The sequence below is a fragment of the Rhamphochromis longiceps genome, linkage group LG12, assembly GCF_057381845.1.
Source record: "Rhamphochromis longiceps isolate RC_006_pf linkage group LG12, R_longiceps_female_GT1.1, whole genome shotgun sequence".
NCBI classification, from domain to species: Eukaryota; Metazoa; Chordata; class Actinopteri; order Cichliformes; family Cichlidae; genus Rhamphochromis; species Rhamphochromis longiceps.
In genome coordinates this window covers 38,329,822-38,351,638 of record NC_140568.1, presented here as the reverse complement: position 1 = coordinate 38,351,638, position 21,817 = coordinate 38,329,822, and the positions used below count along the sequence as shown (strand labels likewise).

General features: G+C 38.9%; 1 protein-coding gene across 1 annotated transcript in view; it reads right to left on the bottom strand.

The window, feature by feature from the left end:
- Nucleotides 1-280: 280 nt before the first annotated feature.
- Nucleotides 281-21,817, bottom strand: part of LOC146657884 (uncharacterized) — a 32,857-nt gene continuing 11,320 nt past the window's right edge. The window contains exon 2 of the mRNA XM_085426244.1: nt 281-1,485. Coding sequence (XP_085282370.1) covers nt 1,126-1,485 — 360 coding nt within the window. The 3' untranslated portion in view covers nt 281-1,125. The remainder of the gene's footprint in view (nt 1,486-21,817) is intronic.

Here is a 21,817-nt window from a genome sequence, read left to right as displayed (position 1 = left end):
GTGCTGCTGCGCTGGGCCCCGGTCTGGATGGGCCTGGGCCCCCTTTCCCTGGTGGGTCGCGGAGTATGGGGGTGCCTACTGGGGTCAGCGGGGGAGCTGGCCCCAGGGAGGGGTCACTTGCCCCTCCCTTCCTTCCCTCCCCATCTCCAGCTGCCTCCCTCTTCCCGCTCCATCACAACCACCCACACATGCAGGACCTTGGAGTAGGGGTATGTCACCAGGGTGCAGAGGAGGCCACCCCCCCCCCCCCCCCCCCGTCCCCTTCTGGCTGCCCCTGCCTCAATTTTATCCCACAACTTAGACATTCACATTACTCACGCTCTCATTACACATACATATAGGATCTTGGGGGTGGGCACGATACACGGAATCCAAAGTACCATCAGGGTGTACACCCCACCCCTGGCGTCGTTGCCCACCTCTCAATGTTAAATACACGTAGACATTGAGGGCCAGCAGGAGGGACCATGCGCTTACCTGCTGCTCTCTGGCAGGTAGCTCCATGCCCTCCTGGGTTTTAAATGCACCTTAGAACACACATACATCAACACTACAATGAGCGGGTGGAGGGAGGTTTGGAGTCTTCTCTCACCCCCGTTCTCTGCGACCTGCTGGAGCGGGGGGGCTAGGAGGAGTTGGCCGTCCGACTGCGGTCTGGAGTGTGGGGCCTCCCTGCTGCTGCGGAGTCGGGGCGGTCTGCCTCCCCCCACCGCAGGGAAAAGGGTAACACCACCTGGGTCTGGGTGCAGTTCCCCCCCCTCCAGGGGCAAGGGTACCTAGACCCGGGGCTTAGAGTACGCTTGGGGAGTGTGATCGTGTGTACAGCGTCTCTTTATGTCTGTCTCCACGTTGGTTGAGTGTGGAGTAAGTGTATATGAGAGCATGAGGGTGGGAATGGATGTTTGTATCTGTGTGTGCCTGTATTTCTGTGTCTATATGTCAGGTTGGGTGTCAGGCGCCACCTCTCTGGGGACATCTTAGGCCCTCCAAGGTATGGAGGCCTATCTCCCCCTACCACCACTTCCCCTGCCAGTGGCGGACTCCCTCAGACGTCGGTGCGTTGGTGGTTCTTTGTGTCCGGGGATGGGCGTCCAGGTACACACCGGCTCACTCCTTGGCGGCCGCTTATCGGGACCTGGAGCCTGGGGCTTGCTCGGGCCACTTCGGAGGTGGGGTGCCCCCGGCCTCTCGGCCTGGGGCTCGGTCACTCAGGCACGGCTGGCTGCCGGCGGAGCTCACGGGCGCGTCACTGCAACTCCCCCTGGCTTCTGCTCCGCGGCTGCTGAGTGAGCCCTCATCTGGGACTCTCCTCAGCTCTTTCTGGGACAGTGGCGCAGCTGCCCCTCTGTTGGTCTTCCTTGGTCTCTTGTGTTCTGGGGGCCTCTGGATGTCTGGAGTTTTGATCTCCTCCATACCTGCTTCATGCCCTGGAGGACGGGGCTGTGGCCCCCCCACACCCTCTAGCAGATCATTACATGAAGGAACCTTTTAAAAAACAAAAAACAAGCGCGTCCATGCTCACAGGTGTACACACGGGTGATCACACCCACAAACTACACCCTTTTTGGCTCCTACCTCAAAGCACACTGTGTTCTGTTGATCTTATGTGCTGCACAATAATGTTTAATATTTAGTATTTACTGTCATATTCCCATATATCATTGTGATGTTGTTTATTCTATTACTCTTGTTCTCTTCTGCTTGTTTTCTTTTTTCTTTCTCAGCAGGTGATCCAGGTGATTGATATATGCATTTTTTTTTCTTCTTTTTTTTCTTTTTCTGCTCATTCTGTTGGTTTTTGGTTTTTGCCCTTCTCCCCCGTCCCTCTTCTCAGCTGTTTCTCTTTCCCTCTTTCTTTCTCCCCTTCTTTCCCCCAGTCAAGTCTGTCCCATGTTCAGTAAGTGAAAATAAAATAAACAATAAAAGGTGAATCAAATGGACCATTATGGCAAGGCTGGGATGGTCAATTTGGTAAAGTAAATCCGTTGGGCATCTTTCTTTGCCTTTAGACAACAATTCTGATGGCAAAAGAGCCAAACGGGACAGGCAAAAAAAAAAAAAGTCAATCTGGCCCTTTGCCTCCAAATAATTCACTCTAACCTGTCCTTCTGACACACTCATTTCTAATCTTTGTCACTCCTAATAAAAATCTTAACATCTTCAACTCTTCCAGCCCCACCTCACCTTTTCTTTTTGTTAGCGCCACTGTCTCCAAACCAAACATGTCTTATTACTCTCTTGTGAACTTTCTCTGTCACTCTTGTCACTATCAGTCTGTCCTAAACTACCGTTGACATCATCCGCATCCACCCTGCCTGCACTCTCTTCTTCACCTATCTTGTACACAGTTACCTTCTCTGGTTGACTCTGGATATTTAAATTCCTCTAGAATCACTACTTTCAGTTTTTGCAGTCTCACTGTTACGCCTTCTTCCTATTTTAGCTTCTCCTGACTTTTTCTTTTTTCTTTAGAGCATACCTCCACCTCTTCAGGCTCCGGGCTCTTTTCAGCACCATTTTTCTCTGGCATCTCCTGACGCTGCTCAGTGCTTCATTATGTTACCTGTTTTTCAACTGATCAGTTTGATGTCAATATATCTCGAGTAGTCAATGAATGGCGAGACCCATAAATTACCTTTGCATGTGCTGTTCTGGGATATTCTATAAACCATTTATTTTCAACTGGCACTGGTGGTCAGGACACAGCCCACTGCACCTGACAAGTCCCATCTACCTGCTTGGCAGTCAGGCACACCAAGCTAGACAGCTATCCCTGTGCAACATAGATGCTAGCTGGGTGACCACATTCTTAACAGGAGCACAGTGCTTCTATGTAGCTCATATGCCATTTTAAGAAAGAATATCTACTTCTGCACATTCAGTCTTTTGAGTATTTGAGATATTCATGCTGCTCTAGTTTTTTTCTCATAATTTCCCACTTTCAAAATCCCTCTAGATTTCAATGAAATGAAATTTAGCCATACAGTGCTATCAACTACACTATATACAGCACCTCACAGCAAGAAAGTTACTAGTGTGAAGCTTATCTGGTACCTTTCTGTGTGTTGTTTGTCATGTATGTTGAAAAGAAGAAAAAAAATGCAGTTGTTATATGAAAACAGTATATACACTTCTCAGTCAGCTGTAATGCAAATGTATTGGGTTTAATATTTATGTTTTCTGTCATGTACTGTAGATGCTGTATTGCTGTGCACTTGTTCATCAGATAGTGCACTGGTTGTCAAGCACCATCTGTACATCTGTTTATTCTAGTTTGGGGTTAAATTTTAAAAACTAATGTTGAGCAATAGAACACTTAATTAAGCATAAATACCACATTTTATGACTTTAGGTACTCATGGCTTACTCGTGGTTTTTAGGACTGTTTTGGGGGCCATACGGCTGTTCCTACTTATTTTTTTCCCTTTCCTTCAGTAAAAATAAATAGGCCTAATGGCAGTCCAATTCTACATGCCACTTTCCAGCAGATGGCGGCTCCATGTGAGGCTTAACTAATCATAAACATGTAAATAATGCAAGGCACTCTGGCTGGGAGGGCTTGAAACAGACAGCGAGAGACAGAGGGGAGACGGGATCTGCTGGCCCCTACAAGCTAAAACATTGTATGGGTCCTGAAACCAGTCCATTGCAGATTCTTCCATTTAAATGATTTACATATTGATAGAGGTCATTTTCATATGGGAGTAATCAAGACCTCATGTTTGCTCATGCTGTCATGAATATTTACTGGTGAATTTTGATTAAGAATTGGGCTTAAGGCTGTGATGACACAGTGCAAGAAGCATCCAGTGATATTAATGAGATTCTTTACAGATGAGAGGTGTGAGCACCACTATAATGTACGTTTGTTCTTTTATCAGTGTTTGTCTGTCTACCTGACAACTGAAGTCATTTCCGAGGCTGCAGTGAAACAATGTGTTCCCCTTGACACAAGTCATTATCTTCAGGTGGCCCTTCAAGCTCATTGACTTTTAGCTTTCCGTTTTTTCACGTAATTTATTCCCCTTCAGCAGAGAACCTAGTGATACAAAGGCCTATAATAGAGATTTATCCAGTGATTGAAGAGATATTAGCTCTGTTATCAGGAAATAGTTTTGGGGTTGCATGCCAAGAATGAAACTATCGTATCTATCCATATCTTATTCAGTCATGTTGTACCGGATCGGTCTATTGGATTTTTAGTTGGTCAGGCAAAATGTCTAATGTCTAATTTATAAATGTTTGATGAGCTATAAAATAGGAGAAATTGGTCATGTGGTTTTTTTTGGGGCTCAAGAATATGACAACTCATTAACTTTAAAAAAAAAAATCTACTGTTTTTCTACAAAACTACAGTGAATCACTGGGTTTTGGAAAGTCATGTTAGCTCCTGTTCTACGGCACCAAACTGAAAATTTCATGCATCTAAGCCAACTCCAAGGACAGATTTTGTGAGCTTTCAAAATTCAACAAGAGCATATACATTCAGTAACTGTTAACAAAATGGACCCAAAAGTTTCTCTGGTAGAAACATTAATAATGCATGAAATGTGTAAAACTGCACAGGACCTGTCCAAATCCTGAGTCCGAAACAGCCTCCTTATTTCTCAGATGTCTGTAGTTGCTGAGTGCAGCACCATATCATAGCAAACACTCAGAGATGTGCAACACAGTGTCTGGAGCATGGACAGAATATATCGGATGTTGATTTTTATTTTTTATTCTTTTTTTTTTTTTTTTTAAATCAACACAACTCTAGACAGTGTATGTGAGAGTATGTCTGGATTTTTGACAAACTGAAATCAGCTCAGATATTTGCCACAGCAGGGTTTCATCAGATAATGAGATTAGGAGAGCAGGCTCATCCCCATTCAACTAACCTTTCATTTTCCAGACATACTCTGGAACATATAATGTATTACACATATTTTTTTCAGATTTCAAAAACTCTGGAGTCAGTGTTATTCAGTTATCTTTAGGTTTCCTCACCTACAAACAAAATCTGTAGACAGGAAATGTGGAAACTGTGTCTAAAGGACCTCCGGCAATGCTTTACTTGAAGATGCACATTATTAGACTCGAGCAAAAGACCTGTGGCTCTCCTCTCTTCATTCATGAGAAACACATTTCATTTTTTATGTAGTGAAATTAAACTTTTTAGATCTCCTCGGACAAGAATTTGAAACTTAAAAATCAATGTCTTTAAGAGGTATTCAGCCTCTAAAGTAAAAGCCTTCTTTTATATTAAAAATTTTTTAGTGTCAAGTCATACAAACATTTAAATACCAGACTTGTGGCAGGAACTTAAAACTCTCTATAAACAAATTTCCACAGCCTTCATTGAACTGAAGCAATGTTGTAAAGAAAAGCTCACTTTGCTGCTACTAAGCGGTTCCACGAGCAACTGAATTACTAAATTAAATTCGTTTTTGACACGCTGCTTCTGCATTTTGGCATAGTTTTTGTGAAATAAATATTGACAGTGTAAAATATCATGTGCTGTTGTAGATCTTGGTTTATATTTACCTAATATTAAGACTTGATAAGGACTACATAATGTTTTTATTCTTCCATATGTAAAACCTTGACAGAAGCTATACTTTCTTCGTCCCATGAGTGTAACCTGTAGATCAAAGAAGAAGGCAAAGATCGGTCTTAATGGCCTCTTGGTCTTGCCCCTGTGTTCCCATCCTCTAGTTTCCCTTGTTAGTATTGGGTTTCTCTGTTTGACGTTAGTCTTGTCTTGTCTCGCCTCTGTGTGTTTCTCTCGCTCCCTGTTTGCCTATTTAGTCAGTCTGCCTTTCAGTGTGTTTCACGTGCTTCGTATTTTACTTTGATAGTCACTCGTCCTTCTCCGTCTCCGTCTCGTCTTCCTCTGCTCGTTGTTGCGACCTCCCTCCGTGCTGTCTGTTCAATTTTTTGTGTTTTCCCAGTTTTAGTTTGTAATCTTTAATTAATAAGTTTAACCAATCAAATCAAGGATGAATTACTGTGTTTTAGAATTAACAGTACAACTGCCAGGAAAGTCCATTTTGACCCTGCCCTACAACACCTACAAGTAAATAATTTCTTGAAGAAGATAATTGATTTTTACCTGATTCTGCACATTTAAATTAATTAAATAAGGGTACTTAAGATTAATTTCAAGGGGTTCCTTTTATAAATGATTTTGTTCATTTCATTATGGATTGTAAAATAGCATGTTATAATGAACTAATAAACTAAGGTAAATCAAATAACATAACAGCTAACACACCTAAATAATTTAATTATCAAGAAAGATTTTTCTTTGAGAAAGTCAAAGATGAATTTTGGATAACATGTGGCATTAGCTGTCTTAAGATAAAGACGGAATAAAAACACACTTGGATCCCTCAGTCTGCACCTTCAGGTCCTCAGGTCTCCTGCCTGAAACTGTTCGACCAGGTTTTTCTACTCTTTTCACTATTCATTTGTTAGGATTCGTTCTAAGGACTCTCTGTACATTTCAGCAACTGTTCTCCCACTGAAAAGCCAGCAACTACCTGGTTCTCCACATGTTTGTTCACCAGTGATTACTGCCCATTAAAAACAATTTTTAAGAAGAGACTTTTTCATTTGATTACATTTTATATGATGGATTATGCATAAAAATCGAATTGGGCTGAAAAGTCTATTGCTTTATTACCTATTCAGCTTGTATATCATATTTTAAAAAGTAAGTAACTAATTACTTTTGAAAATAAGTAATCAGTAAAGTAACAGGATTACTTTTTTGAGAAGTAATCAGTAGTTAATTACTAATTACTTTTTTCAAGTTACTTGACGCACACTGTTAGTCACACATTCTGAGCCACTCAGCTTATCTTATAGCAGCCTTCATGTTAAAATGAATGTAAACAATAGTGATTTAAATTTTTATGGTCCTTGATGGTTCTAGGTAAAAAATTGTCATAATTTATTTTCTTTTAATCCCAAACACCCCAACATTCAGAATTTGATGAATAAGCCCATTTTAAGAAAGATTGTTAAATGACAAACCCCTCATCTCATATTTCACGGAGTTACAGGATTGTTCAAGGGGTCAGAATGACCCTCTTGGCTGCCCTAGTGTTAAGTATTATGGTATGAACTAATCATTTTTTGATGATTTTTTTTTTCTGACCAAAGTCACTGACAGTTGTCGGAGTAAAGATGTATAAAGTCATAATTATCCCACCCTTTACAAATTGAAATCTTCCTTTATGGGGCAACAAGACTTGTTCTTTTCTAAAGCCAATGAATAATAATATTTAAACTTTGCTTTGCTTCATTGGCTTTTTAGAAGCTGCCAAGAGATTTTTTATCTGTCAAAAAAGGTTACTTATACCTTCTAAAACATATTGAGATCATTTGAAGTTATTCTAAAGTAAAAAAATCACTTAATGTTGTAGGTAGCACAAATGCTTAAAAGCTAAAAACAAGGTCAAGGTTTCTCACAACTCATTTGCCCCCTGCCAACCGTGCAGCTGTTAACAATAGATAACTCCAAGGTTTTTTCTTTGAAATCCCCCTCCCACTGACTATTGAACACCTGATTCCATGAGCCATGGGAAGGAAACAGCATGGAAACACTGTGGATGTAGCAGCAGCGGGTCAGAAGTGCAGCGTAGCCCGTGGCCACGCGATAAACTAATCTGAATGCTGACCATGTTGGACCCTGCCCTGGTCACATTTGCATTTCACTGGTGAAAATTGCAGCAACCTCAACCATGACACATCAATACTTCTTTGTTGCCAAGTGAATAAGCCACTATCCTGCCCAATTCAGTCACAGGTGGTCTTTGCTATCTACAGAGACACCAATGGAAAGGTATTAGGGGCGTGTAATTAGCCTATTTGACAGTGCAAAGAGAAGCAATGTGAAACATAAAAGAAGACTTGCCATTGATTCTGGAATAACATGTAGCACAGTTTTTTTTAGTCTAATCCTGGAATTCACACTGTCTGATTAAGTAATTAGCAGAGGTCACAGATACAGTTTGATTAATAAAGAATGCAATCAAACTCACAATTACTACAATAATGCTGGGACTTTTGGTGTTAATGGGACCTAAATGGAGTAATTGCACAGAGGAGCACAACACAGTTACATACTGTGCTGTAGCTCCAAGATAATTATCTTAGTCTCATTATCCAACCTGTTTATGATTCTCCTCAGTTCTTCTGTGTTTTGGGCCCTAGATGCATCTATGATGCATGCAGAAAAATAGACAGGGTATTGGAGAACTGTCATGTAACACCAGAGAGCCATGTAGGTCTACTGTAAGTCAATGACATTGTCCAACTAAATGTAAACTCTCTGAGACGCATTAAAAGAAATTCCAAATCTTATTTTAAATCTGTCTTTGATTTCTGTGTAAAGGAAAATGAATCTGAGCTTCAGAAATATGAACATGGGGCAGATGACTTAAAGACATTCTGGCAAGGTATTTCATATATTACCATATTAAGAGGATTATCAACACTCAGAAGATAAACAAGACAAGGCTAGAGGGATGTAGTAAGCTTATCTTCTGGAACATGAAATGCAACTCATGTGCTTCAGCACCTATCTTTTAAAAGCATATTTTCACCTTGCTGAGAAAATTGTCAATTTAATTGAAATGCAAGGGCTAAATTCTAAAAGTGCACTTGCACAGATCAGGTTGTTGTCCTGCTTGTAAAATATAATCCCCTCAATGCTTTTAAAACCTCCCCCTTATTTTTTGCGTACATAAATGATAAAGACTAAGACTGTCCAGACTAAGACTGTCCACATTATATGCAGTACACACATTTTTGAGGCTTACAAGTTAACTTGATTGCTAAAACAGAAAGATGTGGTCAGTGGGAGTTAAGTGTCCATCCATTGTGAGCAACCTCTTGTATATATGACTCTCAGGGCACCAAATTGTCTTTCTGCAGCCATTTCCCTTATGCCAGCACACCAGATCATCAGGTCATCTCTAAATTCTAACCACATACTCGGTAAGCTTCACTCGGTATTTAAGTTTGAGTGGTGTTTCTGCAGAAAAAACACAGGATATTGTGGAATTGTCCAGCTCCTTTGACCCTGTTTGAACTTTACAGGTGTTTTTATTTCTGGAGAGAAATTTATTAAACTTTGGTTGATAAAGGCCAGTATCTGCACATCTTAAGAGATAAATGCTTACAGAAAAAAATATTCTGAGCAAAAGATTTTTTTTCATTTGCTCAGTAGCTAAAACTATGCATAATTAAATATGAAATGAACCAAAATATGAACATCAAAATACACCCTTTCAAGGATCAAAATTATAACATTTTAGTGGAGTGCCTTTTACAGTGCAAGTTTACATTAAAGACCTTTTTAATATCTGTACATCTTAATTTATCAAAAAGGGCACTATAGTGGCACACAGCTCTTCAGCCATGAACAATGCAGGAAACATGAGCTGAACTTGACTGAACTTCTGATGCAATACTTAGATGCATTTTCACATATTTTTTTAGAAGAATATTATATAACACACCACTAAGTGCCATCCTTGATAATTACAGCAGATGTTAACTATGACAACATTAGATTGTTTTAAAATTCTGATAATTAACACAAGTGTTCTGAATTGATGATAGACTCAGGTATGGAAATGTTTTGAAAAATGTTGTTGGTCCAGTTTTCAATAAATGAGAAAAAATAGCTAAAGTTTAAAATGCATTTGCAACATAACATGTGATTGTTGCTCAGACAAGATGAACAATGAACAAATGAATGGATGTCTTGAAGTGCTTGCATTGCATATGATGCACTATAAACAACTATACTGCTTTTTATATTAAACTAATATTAAAACAGAATAAGTTAACAGTGGAGCAAAATTGGAAAGATCACATTAAATTAAGAAATCTAAACTGTCTTGGGAAGTGATTGATGAAATAGGAAATCTTTACCAAAGGATAAGACAAGGATAAGATAAGCTACAACAGTTATTTCAGAGCTAAAGTACATTTGAAATAGTTTCAAGTTTTTCCACTTTATGTTAACTGGCAAAATGTATATACTTTCATTGTTTGTTTGTTTTTCTCTGCTATTACAGGTATCTGCTTGTGATTCCACTGCAATATAGAGAAAGTCATTTAGTGAGGGTTGCTTACTAAATGGCAATGGTAGGGGCTGCATAAAATAAATAGGCTAGAACAATAATGTAATAGATAACATGTTTTGTACATTTGTAGATTTGGGAGTTTTCATCTTACATTTGTCACTTTATTCCAAAACATTTGGGTTTCAACATTCTGATTTTAAATGACAGGTGGAAAAATAACACTATTGAGAAACATCTAAAAGACATGATTGATAAAACCCAGCTAGGTGCATTCACTGATTTCATCTAACCCCTTTCCTTGTAACGTAACACTTGTTTAATCTGTTTTGGCTTTTTGCGGCCCCTGATAACTTTTCAGTGTCACAGTTGAAGAAATTGTAGGAAACTGTGAACTGAAATGTGAACCTATAGAAAGCAACGGCTCAAAATATCTGTCTGTGTCTTTAAATACTAGAACAACTAGAGAAGTGAAATAAAAACATTTTATTTAATTACTGTAAACACCATTTTTTTAATCTACTACACTGTATTGCAGCACATTGCTTGAGTCAAACCATTTCCTCTCTCTGTGGAATTGATTGATATCCAAAGTTAAACAGCAGGGTAAAGTGCACAGCCAATAATCACAGCATGCACAACCTTTCTCACCTTTCTGCCTCTTTTGGATGCTCTGTGACAGCCATTAAGAAGTCTGTAAGACAACTGCCAGTCTCTGTGACCCCCTGCCAGAGACAGTTCACAGAGCTGACTCTCTTACCTAGTGGGCATGGCTATTTTATCTCCATGGGCAACCTTGAGAAATGAATATCAAAACTGAATGACTGAAGACAAGTAGGAAGGTGGTGGTGAGGCTGAAAGTGAGAGCAAGCACAGTAAAATGGGGAGTGTGAGAACACAGGAAAGAAAATGACTTGGCAGTCACCCAAGTGGATCATTACCTTCTGCTCCGCAAATGTGATGTAGTGGAGAAGGTGAAACTGATAGTTTGGAAATGAGCAGCGCGCACTGGACTGATACTTAATCATTACCACCGCTGCACCATGGCAGATAGCGGCTTTGGGCTTCAAGGTGTTCTCCCCTGATGTTCACTGGAACAGATCGACAAGCTTGTTCTCCGCCTCCAAAGGGAGGAGTGTGGCATGAAGCGATTAAAAACACACTGCCCACTTTGTAACTGTCCGCTAAGCACTCAGACCCGGCAGGAAAATGTTTGCTCTGTTTCTCTGTGCTAGTTTGATTTATTGGCACTGTAGAGTAAACACCACATGTGGACATTCCACCAATAGTTTTACATTTGTGCCCAATATTATATAATTGTATTGACTTACTCACTGCATGCTAGTTGCATGTTTACACTTTCCACAGTTAATAGATAGTGGTCCTATATGCAGTTCTCTCTGGGCTGTCAACAAAAATCATTGCAGTGTCTACGTTGCTGTAAATATGAAAAATGCATCATAAAGAGACAGTAATGCAACTTTAAGACGCTGCAAATTCAACAGAGTTTATAAGCAGTGTTGGTCAAATGAATTAATACAGAAGTGTGTTCTGACTTGTTAAAATGTGTCAACACATAGTAACATGAAAAAAATAAGGTAACACTTGATCACCACAATATAAAACAAAGTAGTTTTAACTTCAGAAGTGTCAATCTGTCCAGTGAGGAGAGCATACAGAATTGTGAATCCATTTCTCCTGCTTGGTGGAAATAAAAGTGAGAACAGATACAGTGGAGAGACAACAAGAAGACAACCCAAAAAAAGAAACAGCTTGCAAGTGGTGGCTTCACAGCCTTGTTCCGGCTTAACTTTCCTGACAGATTTTTCTCTAGTTTTGCTTTTTGAAAGTGTTGTCACAATCGGTTGGATGAGACGTTGCCTTCGGCCCATTCAGGTTTCACAGGTAGTACAACTCCTAATAGGATGGTACAGCCATATGTGCTGTTGAAAGAATGTGGAGGATACAAGCCATTAAGTGAGGAGAACTGGGCATAGCCATAGCTATGCACTGTGGGAACCCCACAAAATCTATGTCAGTAAAATTTTCAAACTGGCAGAAACAGACTCCACGAGGGTGGCATGAGGCCCATCATCCTCATGCCACCTGCTGTCATCACAGCCCAGCACTGTGCAGTTTGATTGGCATTCACAGCAAAACACAACAAATGGCAGATCTGTCATTGGGTCTGTGATTCTAACAACACAGGTTGTTCAGCATCCTCCTGCATGACCAACTTGGTAATGGGTTAATGATACTCTGAGAGGCGTACTTGCAGGCTAGCACCAAATTCTACAGTTTGTCCTAGCTAATGGTACTCTGACTGTTGTTATTGATACTAGAATGGAAGTCCTACGCTGAGACGGTGGGCCCTCAGTTTTTTCTGGTTCAGGACAACATTCATATGCATGTGGCAAGACTATGTAAGCAAGATCCTGGGTGCTAAAGATGCTAATGTCATTGACAGGTCCTCGCATTTCTGGATATTAAGCCAACTGAAAGGACCACAGACATTCAAAAATTCAGTGGTGTCCTAATTGAGGTCGGTGAGGAGATTCCCCAGGAACCCATCTATCATTTAAGCCGAATGATGCCCACACATTATTGATTTTTGGTATGATTTGGAATCCAGCAATTGACAATTTCATTTTGTTCTCAGCTATTATGCCTATCAATAGAATATATATCACATTTTCAACATATATATTTAATTCATGATGAATCCGTAAGTGATTTAAGTGTTTCATTATTTTTATACCAGTGTTTTCATTATCCACTGTATATAAATTTCACTTCTTTTTCACTAATGAAAAAAATGTAGTATACAACTTTAATGATCTTTTATTCCGGGAATCTGTAACAACACGGCTGTAAACATATCTGTCAACAGCTGACTTTGAAAGCTTCTTTCCTCTTCTTTTTTTTTTTTACAAGACTGCTTTAGTTTTTCTGTGGCTGATCTGAAATAAGACCCCATGGAGATGGTTTTGAATTCAACATTCTTGGATTACCTTCCTGAGAAAATGTCAATGATAAAATGAGAATAGACACTAGTGCCCGTCCCAGTGTGAAGAAACAGATACCACTGGACTGCAACATAATGGGTTTCCCAAAGAGGGTCTTGGCTTAGTGTGAGTAATAGTCAAGTAGCCACATTAGACTCACTCATCCTGCTGGACACTTTGAAACTGTAGCTCAGGTCAATGAACGGATAACACCCATTAAAAACCAATTTAGACTTCTGAGAAATGGTCCATGTAATTCTTTGACAACACATAGGCTTACTGTGTCTGAAATTTAAATAGAATGCATGGCATTCAAATGCCACATTTCTTGTCTTGTTTTTCCATTTCAGAAACAAAAATGAGAAAAAGCTTCCATAGACAACATTTAATATTTTCATGTTGCTGTGCAACTCACTGAGAAAAGGCTATTTTTGCTAATAATGTTGCATGTGCATTTTAAAATACTGAGGGAGTGTGACATTATGACATTCAAAGCAAGAATCTGTACACTATTTTTACAGTTCAGAAAATATATACATAATGTTCCCAGTCTGATGTATGTATCTTGTTTAAGCAGTAAGAGATTTGTCAAGTCAATACACTGCAAAAACTCAAAATCTTACCAAGTATATTTGTCTTATTTCTAGTCAAAATAAGACACAATCAGCTACAGGGCAACATTTCAGTAAGCTAAAGGAACTTGTTTCAAGACAGTGAATCTTGAAACTAGAGGAAAAAACTCGAGAATTTTCACTTGTTTCATTGGCAGATTTTTTTTCACTTAATACAAGATATTTTAGCTTGAAATAAGTGAAAAAATCTGCCAATGGAACGAGTGAAAATTCTCGAGTTTTTCCTCTGGTTTCAAGATTCACTGTCTTGAAACAAGTTCCTTTAGCTTACTGAAATGTTGCCCTGTAGCCGATTGTGTCTTGATTGTGTAATGAGAAAATCTTGACTAGAAATAAGACAAATATACTTGGTAAGATTGAGTTTTTGCAGTGTACTGATTAAAACAACAGCATTCAGTTTACAGGTAAAATGGTTAAGTAATATATATCAGACTTACCATCAATAAAGTAACAAAGTAATTTTTTTTACTATGTATTTCCATAACACTCTTACATTTTGTGGATTTCTGCTTAGATTTAGATTAAAATTGTATTCTATCATACTTAGACTACACAGTAACTGCAAAGCAAAAGGCTGGTAGGCTCCTGTGGTTCTTTAGTATGATTACAACACTCCATTGTATGAATTTTCTTATATCCAAAATTAAAAACAAAAGAAAAGTACTTTTCATTATGTAAAATGATTCATATAGCTGAATGAAAGAGATGCAATTTTTTCCTAGATTATAAGTCAGTTCACCATTAAAAGAACAAAGAGTGAGTCCTTGGCCTTAGACTGTCAAGAGGATGATGGCTTTCTTTCTGTCTGAATTCCTTTCATCTAACTTAATCAAGGCTACTTCTCTAATGATGACAAGAATGATGCCTTTAAGTGCACCAAAGCAATATTAATGGATGCATGGACACCCTCGCAAATGCTGATCAATACTTGCAAACACTTCAAAAAATGACTTTACCTGCTTGTGCCTTCAGTTTTCTGTTTCAATGGTTCTTGCCACAAGTTGGTGATCGTTTGCTTGAGTTTAAACGTGAACGGTACCGCTGTCTTAAAATTCACTGCTGACAGCTGAAACATTATTGCAGGGAATAGTGAACCTCAAGTGTTCAACTGTTGGTGACATGGCAGGATTTAAAAACAAATGCAAAATACAGGTGAGACAGGTTGTTATATTCTGCCAGCACTTTTCTCTTGTTAAAATGCAGGAGAAAAAGGGCACTTTGTTGTAGTTATACACTTACCCATTGCACTTTGCTCTACTCGGTGCCATTTCTTCACTAGCCATTTTCTCCTTTTACATTTGAAAACAGAATGGCAAAAGGCAATCTCAGTCTGTAGTAAATCATAGGCTATCCAGGCAGTGATATGTGCCATCCCATTTCAGGAAGGAAAAACTAACTAAATTTGGGTTTATTTCAAAGGGATCATTACCATTCCTCTTCTTTTAAGCTATCATCACTTTTGTTTGTCTTTCGTGCCAGTGAGACTGAAAAAAATGGGACACCATGAAACTCTCAGCGATTTGGAAGCTGAAGACAACTGATGACATGAATAACATGCTATAGACAAGGCACGCAGGTTAAAATTCAGTGGTATTTCCTTTGCATCAAACAATTCTAACAATTCTAAATGTCCTTTTTGATTTTATAATGAAATCCATTATCAAAAAATAGAGTGTAAACATAAATGATACAACAGAACAGACTAAGCACTAAAAATAACAAATAGACAGCAAACCTTAAGATTGATGTGCTGCAAAAATGTACGTATAGTGACTGATGTCTTTTCTGCCCACTGCTAAAATGCCCCCAACTCTTCAGTCAAACATTTCATGTTGCAGGAAACTGCATTGACTGTGGATTTCATTTTTTGTCAGCACAGGTGATTTGATAGTCACATTAAATAAAGTCAGGCTGAATAAACAGCTACAGCTGGTCTGGAGGGAAAGAATAAACACGTCTACCTGAGACTGACATCTGCCACAGTCAAATCCAGACAATTTCCTTACATCACTGTCAGTTGGCTTAAAAGAGACAAGAGAGCAATTCCCAGGTACCGTAATAGTTTCTTTACCTGTTATTCGTGTAAACTTAAAATCCAATTTAAAACAAGGAGCCAAAGTGTCTTTGTGTCCCTTGGGGAGGATGAATCAACTATTGGCTTCAGCTGTTCAGACTCTGCCCTCAAAGCACTGGTGTTTTATATTCAAATGCAAGAATGCCATGCTTTATTCACTTTGAATACATGTTTACTCTACATCTGTTTAGTTTTGCGGAAGGTACTCTTTAGTCAAAACCTGTGTTTCCTGAAATTTAATTTGTAAGCAGTATCAGAGTGTTTCAGACTTCATTTAAGCAGCATGGAACTAAAATAAAAAATTCAGTCATCCCAAGTCTATGGTTGCATATCATTGTGCTGCACAATTACCCTTGGCCCAATTTTATTTTGTATTTCATAACTGGATAATATTTGAATTATAATTTGCTCGGCAAATGTGACTTTAAAAAGTCGACTAAGAAATCCACAGTGTGATTTTCTTCTCTTCCCTGAAATGATGTAAAATTGGCTCAATTAATCTACACAGTCATATATGCATGAAGACATCTGATGAGGTGCATGAAGGGCCTAAGAGATAAGATTGACAGATAAGATGGATGGATATGAGGCCCCCTAATGAAACAGATGTGCACTTTAATTGGTTCAGTGATATTTTTCAGGCTTCGGGAGAGTCTGCCAGTTTAAAAAAGTGATTTTCAAACCAATATTGCCTTTCCAGATTCCATCTTGTTCATCAGAGTGAAGTGCTGAAGCACATCAAAGTGTCAGCACATGGTGTGGTACTTCCATCTACACCTGCACTGCAGTTATAATTAAGACAGATTATTATAGCTAAAAAAAAAAATGCATTACAGCATAATGCTATGAATTTGGGGTACGAGCATAAATGTTCAATTGCTTTACATATACCTTATTATAAAAGAATATACTTACCCACTACTTTGTTAGGTACACCTGTTCAACTGCTTGTTAATAGGAATAACTATTGAGTTATTCACATTGAAGCAGTTCAATGAGGATCAGGAGGAGAAGTGATTTAAGTAACTCTGAATTTGGCATGGTGGTCAATACTACACTGGCTGGTCTGAGTATTTCCAAAGTTGCTGATTTATTGGGGTTCCCCCCCACACACACACACACAATCAGCTCTAGGGTTTACAGCAGGGGCCCGGGTGCCACTTGCGGCCCATGCCACCCTACTTACGGCCCATATATTGACGTGAAAAAATATAATGCAATTTGGCCCTTGAAGTTATTATTTTAATTTTTTTTTAGGGAGGATTTGTTTGTTGTTGAGTACAATCTTAAAATAAATTCTTTAAAAATCAAAAAAATATTTAATATGAAGGCAATATTAGCCTGAAGTACAAACATGTTGAGGGATTGGCTGTGTTAGTTCAGTGAAAGAGTCATTTGTAAAGAAAACAGTTTTCACTAGCAGTCAAGAGCTAATTTGTAAACTTATGTGTTGCCACGTGTCTGTCCAGAAAGAGAGTACCGATCTGTTTATTTGGTAGTCCAATGAAATGGTTCAGTTAGTTACAAGTGAAAAAAAATGTGCGTTAATATTTGCAGTTTTGTCTTGTTATACAATATTTGAAATTTTAAACAAACAATCAAAACACAATGTTTTCAGAAGTATTGTGAGTGTTTTCTTGTTTGTTTGTTTGTGGGGGGTTTTGTGCTACTTGGACACTAAAGTGGCCCTCGCATGAGATGACCGTGCCAGCAGAGGCCCACAGCTCATTTAAGTTTGAGACCCCTGGTTTACAGGGAATTGTCATAAAGAGAGAAAATATCTAGTGAACGGCAGTTCTCTGAGAATAGTCAGAGAAAAGACCTGAGTGTTTCAAGCTGGCAGGAGGGCAACAATAATTCAAATAGCCATTTGTTATAACCATGGTATGCAAAAGAGCATCTCTGAAGGCACAACGCATTGAACTTTGAAGTACATGGGCCATAGCAGCGGAAGACCCCACTGGATGGCACTCCTGTCAGCTAAGAACAGGAAACTGAGGCCTTCTGCCTGGACTGTTGAGTCTCATTTTCTACTGCAAATACGGTCAGAATTTAGTATAAACAACATGAAAGCATCCATCCATTCCACCTTGTATCACCAGTTCAGGCTGCTGTTGTTGTAATGGTGCAATCTGAATATTCTTAGCACACTTTGAGCACGTTGAGAACTGAGTATCTTTTAAATGCCACAGCTAACTAGACTATCATTTCTCACCATGTCCTAATAACTACACACCCATCTATTAGGCTACTTCCAACAAGATAAGTCACAAAGCTCAAATCATCTCAGGGTTTGTTGAATGTGAAAATGAGTTCAAATGGCCTGCACAGTTACTAGATTGCAATCTAATATATGCTATCTGAAGGCACCTTTGGGATGAGGTGGAACGGTACATTCATATTATGGATTTCCAGCCGACAAATCTGCAGCTGCTGTGTGATGTTATAATATAAGTAGGGACCAAAGTCTCTGAGAAATTTTTCAGCTCCTTGTTAAATATATACCACAAAGAATACAAGGAGTTCTGAAAGTCTAATCCTCTACATGCAAGGTGTAACTAATGAACTGATCGGTAATTGCATATCATACTTAGAATTATAATATACATTCACCATAAATATTTTAACAGGATGTGGTTTTATACCGTCTATAGCTGATGTAAAAGAGATGTTGGAGCAAAACTCATTTCATTTCATTTAAGTTCTGGTTTTTATTTTGCAGTTTTCCTTTTTTATTCCAGTATTTTGAGCTGGTCAGAGATTGTAGCGCTGACATGGTTCACCACAGCACTGAAGATAAATCTAAAAGAGAAAATTACTTGTGCCTCTTATTTATGAGGGCACACTGTTATAAGTGAACATGTGGTTTTGCAAAATACAGAAGGAACTGACATATGTCCATTTCTGTGAAGGAGATTACCATATAGTTTGCTACAAACAGCTACAGATACATATCACTGCATACAGTCTTTTATATAATCTGTGGTATTTACTGCAGAGTGTTTTATTCCTTGAATATAAAGGTGGTGCTGCTTCCCAGGGAAAAATAAGCTGCACAGTACCACAGGTTTAGCATTGAAAATGTCAGGAAAAATTACTTAAAATATCTCCTCAATCAGAAATTGCCCCAGTGTGGAGGTGGGTCCTAGGTTTTACTATTTAACCATGCTCTTGGGCATTGTAATTTATAAGAAGAAAATAGTAACTAAAGTTGTCAAATAAAGTATTGGTGTAAAAAGTAAAATATTTCCCTCTGAACTTTTATATTCCCATGTCTACCTGCTAAATATATTGCCCCTTTAAAGGAGCTTTTAAGGGAAGATGAATATAAATTTTATTAAAAAATAAATTTAAAACATTTATTATCCCGTTGCATAAATCATATCACCAGCCTCCAAAGTAAACTCTCTGCCTCAAGGTTATTTGGCTTGGAGTGGGGACAGAGATTTTAAAACATTTTAAGTCATTCAAAGCACATTTTTTATGGCACAACTGGTGTAAATATAGGAACTGGTATGGAAACACTGAGTATTCATTAAACTCATCTGCAGTCAAAGGAGAATTATTGTTAATGTAAGAATGCGAAAATTTGACATTTACACAGCCTAATATGACATGGAGAAGTACCGGAGTGTGGCTCTGGCATGCTGTTTGCCTCTTGAAAGTAGAACTAAAAAGTGTGGGAGAAAGTCAGTGCTGTAAATAAATAATTAGCTTGTTCTGAACATGTACAATACAGCCTGTACAACAGAGTGGAATACAGGGACACCTTTATAAAACAGGAGAGGTCAAACTCAGTGCACTGCTCTGAAAGGTTGCTTAGGTTTTAAGGTTACACAATTTGGTGAATACGGGGAGGTGAAAAATTTATTAGTTGCAGTTTCCTAGTAAACTACTGGTTTGAAGTACACACTATGTAACACAAAACAGGATGGCTGAGGGATTTTGATTTAATGATATAAAAACAATCAATACTTGTGTTCTGGTCTTTGTCTTACTTTTTTTTTTTTTTTTTTTACACAACCTGTTCACATTGTTCCATGTGAAACTGCACATGTCTCTCACCTGGTTGTTTATTTTCACCTTCTATGACAATACAGTCACCCTTGGTGTGTGTTCAATTTTGTATATCTCATCTGTAAACTGATCTCATGTCTTCTGTCTGTATAGTCTCTCTCTACTGTCTATTGTCTAAAGATCTGAAGAACATGTACCTTAAACAGATCAGAATAGAAAAAATCCAAATGCATTCATAAAAATGCCACATATTGTTTAAAGTTAGATTATAAGTGAGACCCATATCATTTAATATCTCCAGATGAAATTCAGAAACATGAATCACACAATTAAGGATGTTGCGTCATATTGGTTCATGTGTATAAAACAGCATAGTTTTACACTAAAGGGAGAGTGTGTGTGTGCGCGCGCGCTTATTTATTAATGACATTTATTCACTATCTACAGGGAGTGCAGAATTATTAGGCAAATGAGTATTTTGTCCACATCATCCTCTTCATGCATGTTGTCTAACTCCAAGCTGTATAGGCTCGAAAGCCTACTACCAATTAAGCATATTAGGTGATGTGCATCTCTGTAATGAGAAGGGGTGTGGTCTAATGACATCAACACCCTATATCAGGTGTGCATAATTATTAGGCAATGTCCTTTCCTTTGGCAAAATGGGTCAAAAGAAGGACTTGACAGGCTCAGAAAAGTCAAAAATAGTGAGATATCTTGCAGAGGGATGCAGCAGTCTCAAAATTGCAAAGCTTCTGAAGAGTGATCATCAAACAATCAAGCGTTTCATTCAAAATAGTCAACAGGGTCGCAAGAAGCGTGTGGAAAAACCAAGGCGCAAAATAACTGCCCATGAACTGAGAAAAGTCAAGCGTGCAGCTGCCAAGATGCCACTTGCCACTAGTTTGGCCATATTTCAGAGCTGCAACATGACTGGAGTGCCCAAAAGCACAAGGTGTGCAATACTCAGAGACATGGCCAAGGTAAGAAAGGCTGAAAGACGACCACCACTGAACAAGACACACAAGCTGAAACGTTAAGACTGGGCCAAGAAATATCTCAAGACTGGTTTTTCTAAGGTTTTATGGACTGATGAAATGAGAGTGAAACTTGGTGGGCCAGATGGATGGGCCCGTGGCTGGATTGGTAAAGGGCAGAGAGCTCCAGTCCGACTCAGACGCCAGCAAGGTGGAGGTGGAGTACTGGTTTGGGCTGGTATCATCAAAGATGAGCTTGTGGGGCCTTTTCGGGTTGAGGATGGAGTCAAGCTCAACTCCCAGTCCTACTGCCAGTTTCTGGAAGACACCTTCTTCAAGCAGTGGTACAGGAAGAAGTCTGCATCCTTCAAGAAAAACATGATTTCCATGCAGGACAATGCTCCATCACACGCGTCCAAGTACTCCACAGCGTGGCTGGCAAGAAAGGGTATAAAAGAAGAAAAACTAATGACATGGCCACCTTGTTCACCTGATCTGAACCCCATTGAGAACCTGTGGTCCATCATCAAATGTGAGATTTACAAGGAGGGAAAACAGTACACCTCTCTGAACAGTGTCTGGGAGGCTGTGGTTGCTGCTGCACGCAATGTTGATGGTGAACAGATCAAAACACTGACAGAATCCATGGATGGCAGGCTTTTGAGTGTCCTTGCAAAGAAAGGTGGCTATATTGGTCGCTGATTTGTTTTTGTTTTGTTTTTGAATGTCAGAAATGTATATTTGTGAATGTGGAGATGTTATATTGGTTTCACTGGTAAAAATAAATAATTGAAATGGGTATATATTTGTTTTTTGTTAAGTTGCCTAATAATTATGCACAGTAATAGTCACCTGCACACACAGATATCCCCCTAAAATAGCTAAAACTGAAAACAAACTAAAAACTACTTCCAAAAACATTCAGCTTTGATATTAATGAGTTTTTTGGGTTCATTGAGAACATGGTTGTTGTTCAATAATAAAATTATTCCTCAAAAATACAACTTGCCTAATAATTCTGCACTCCCTG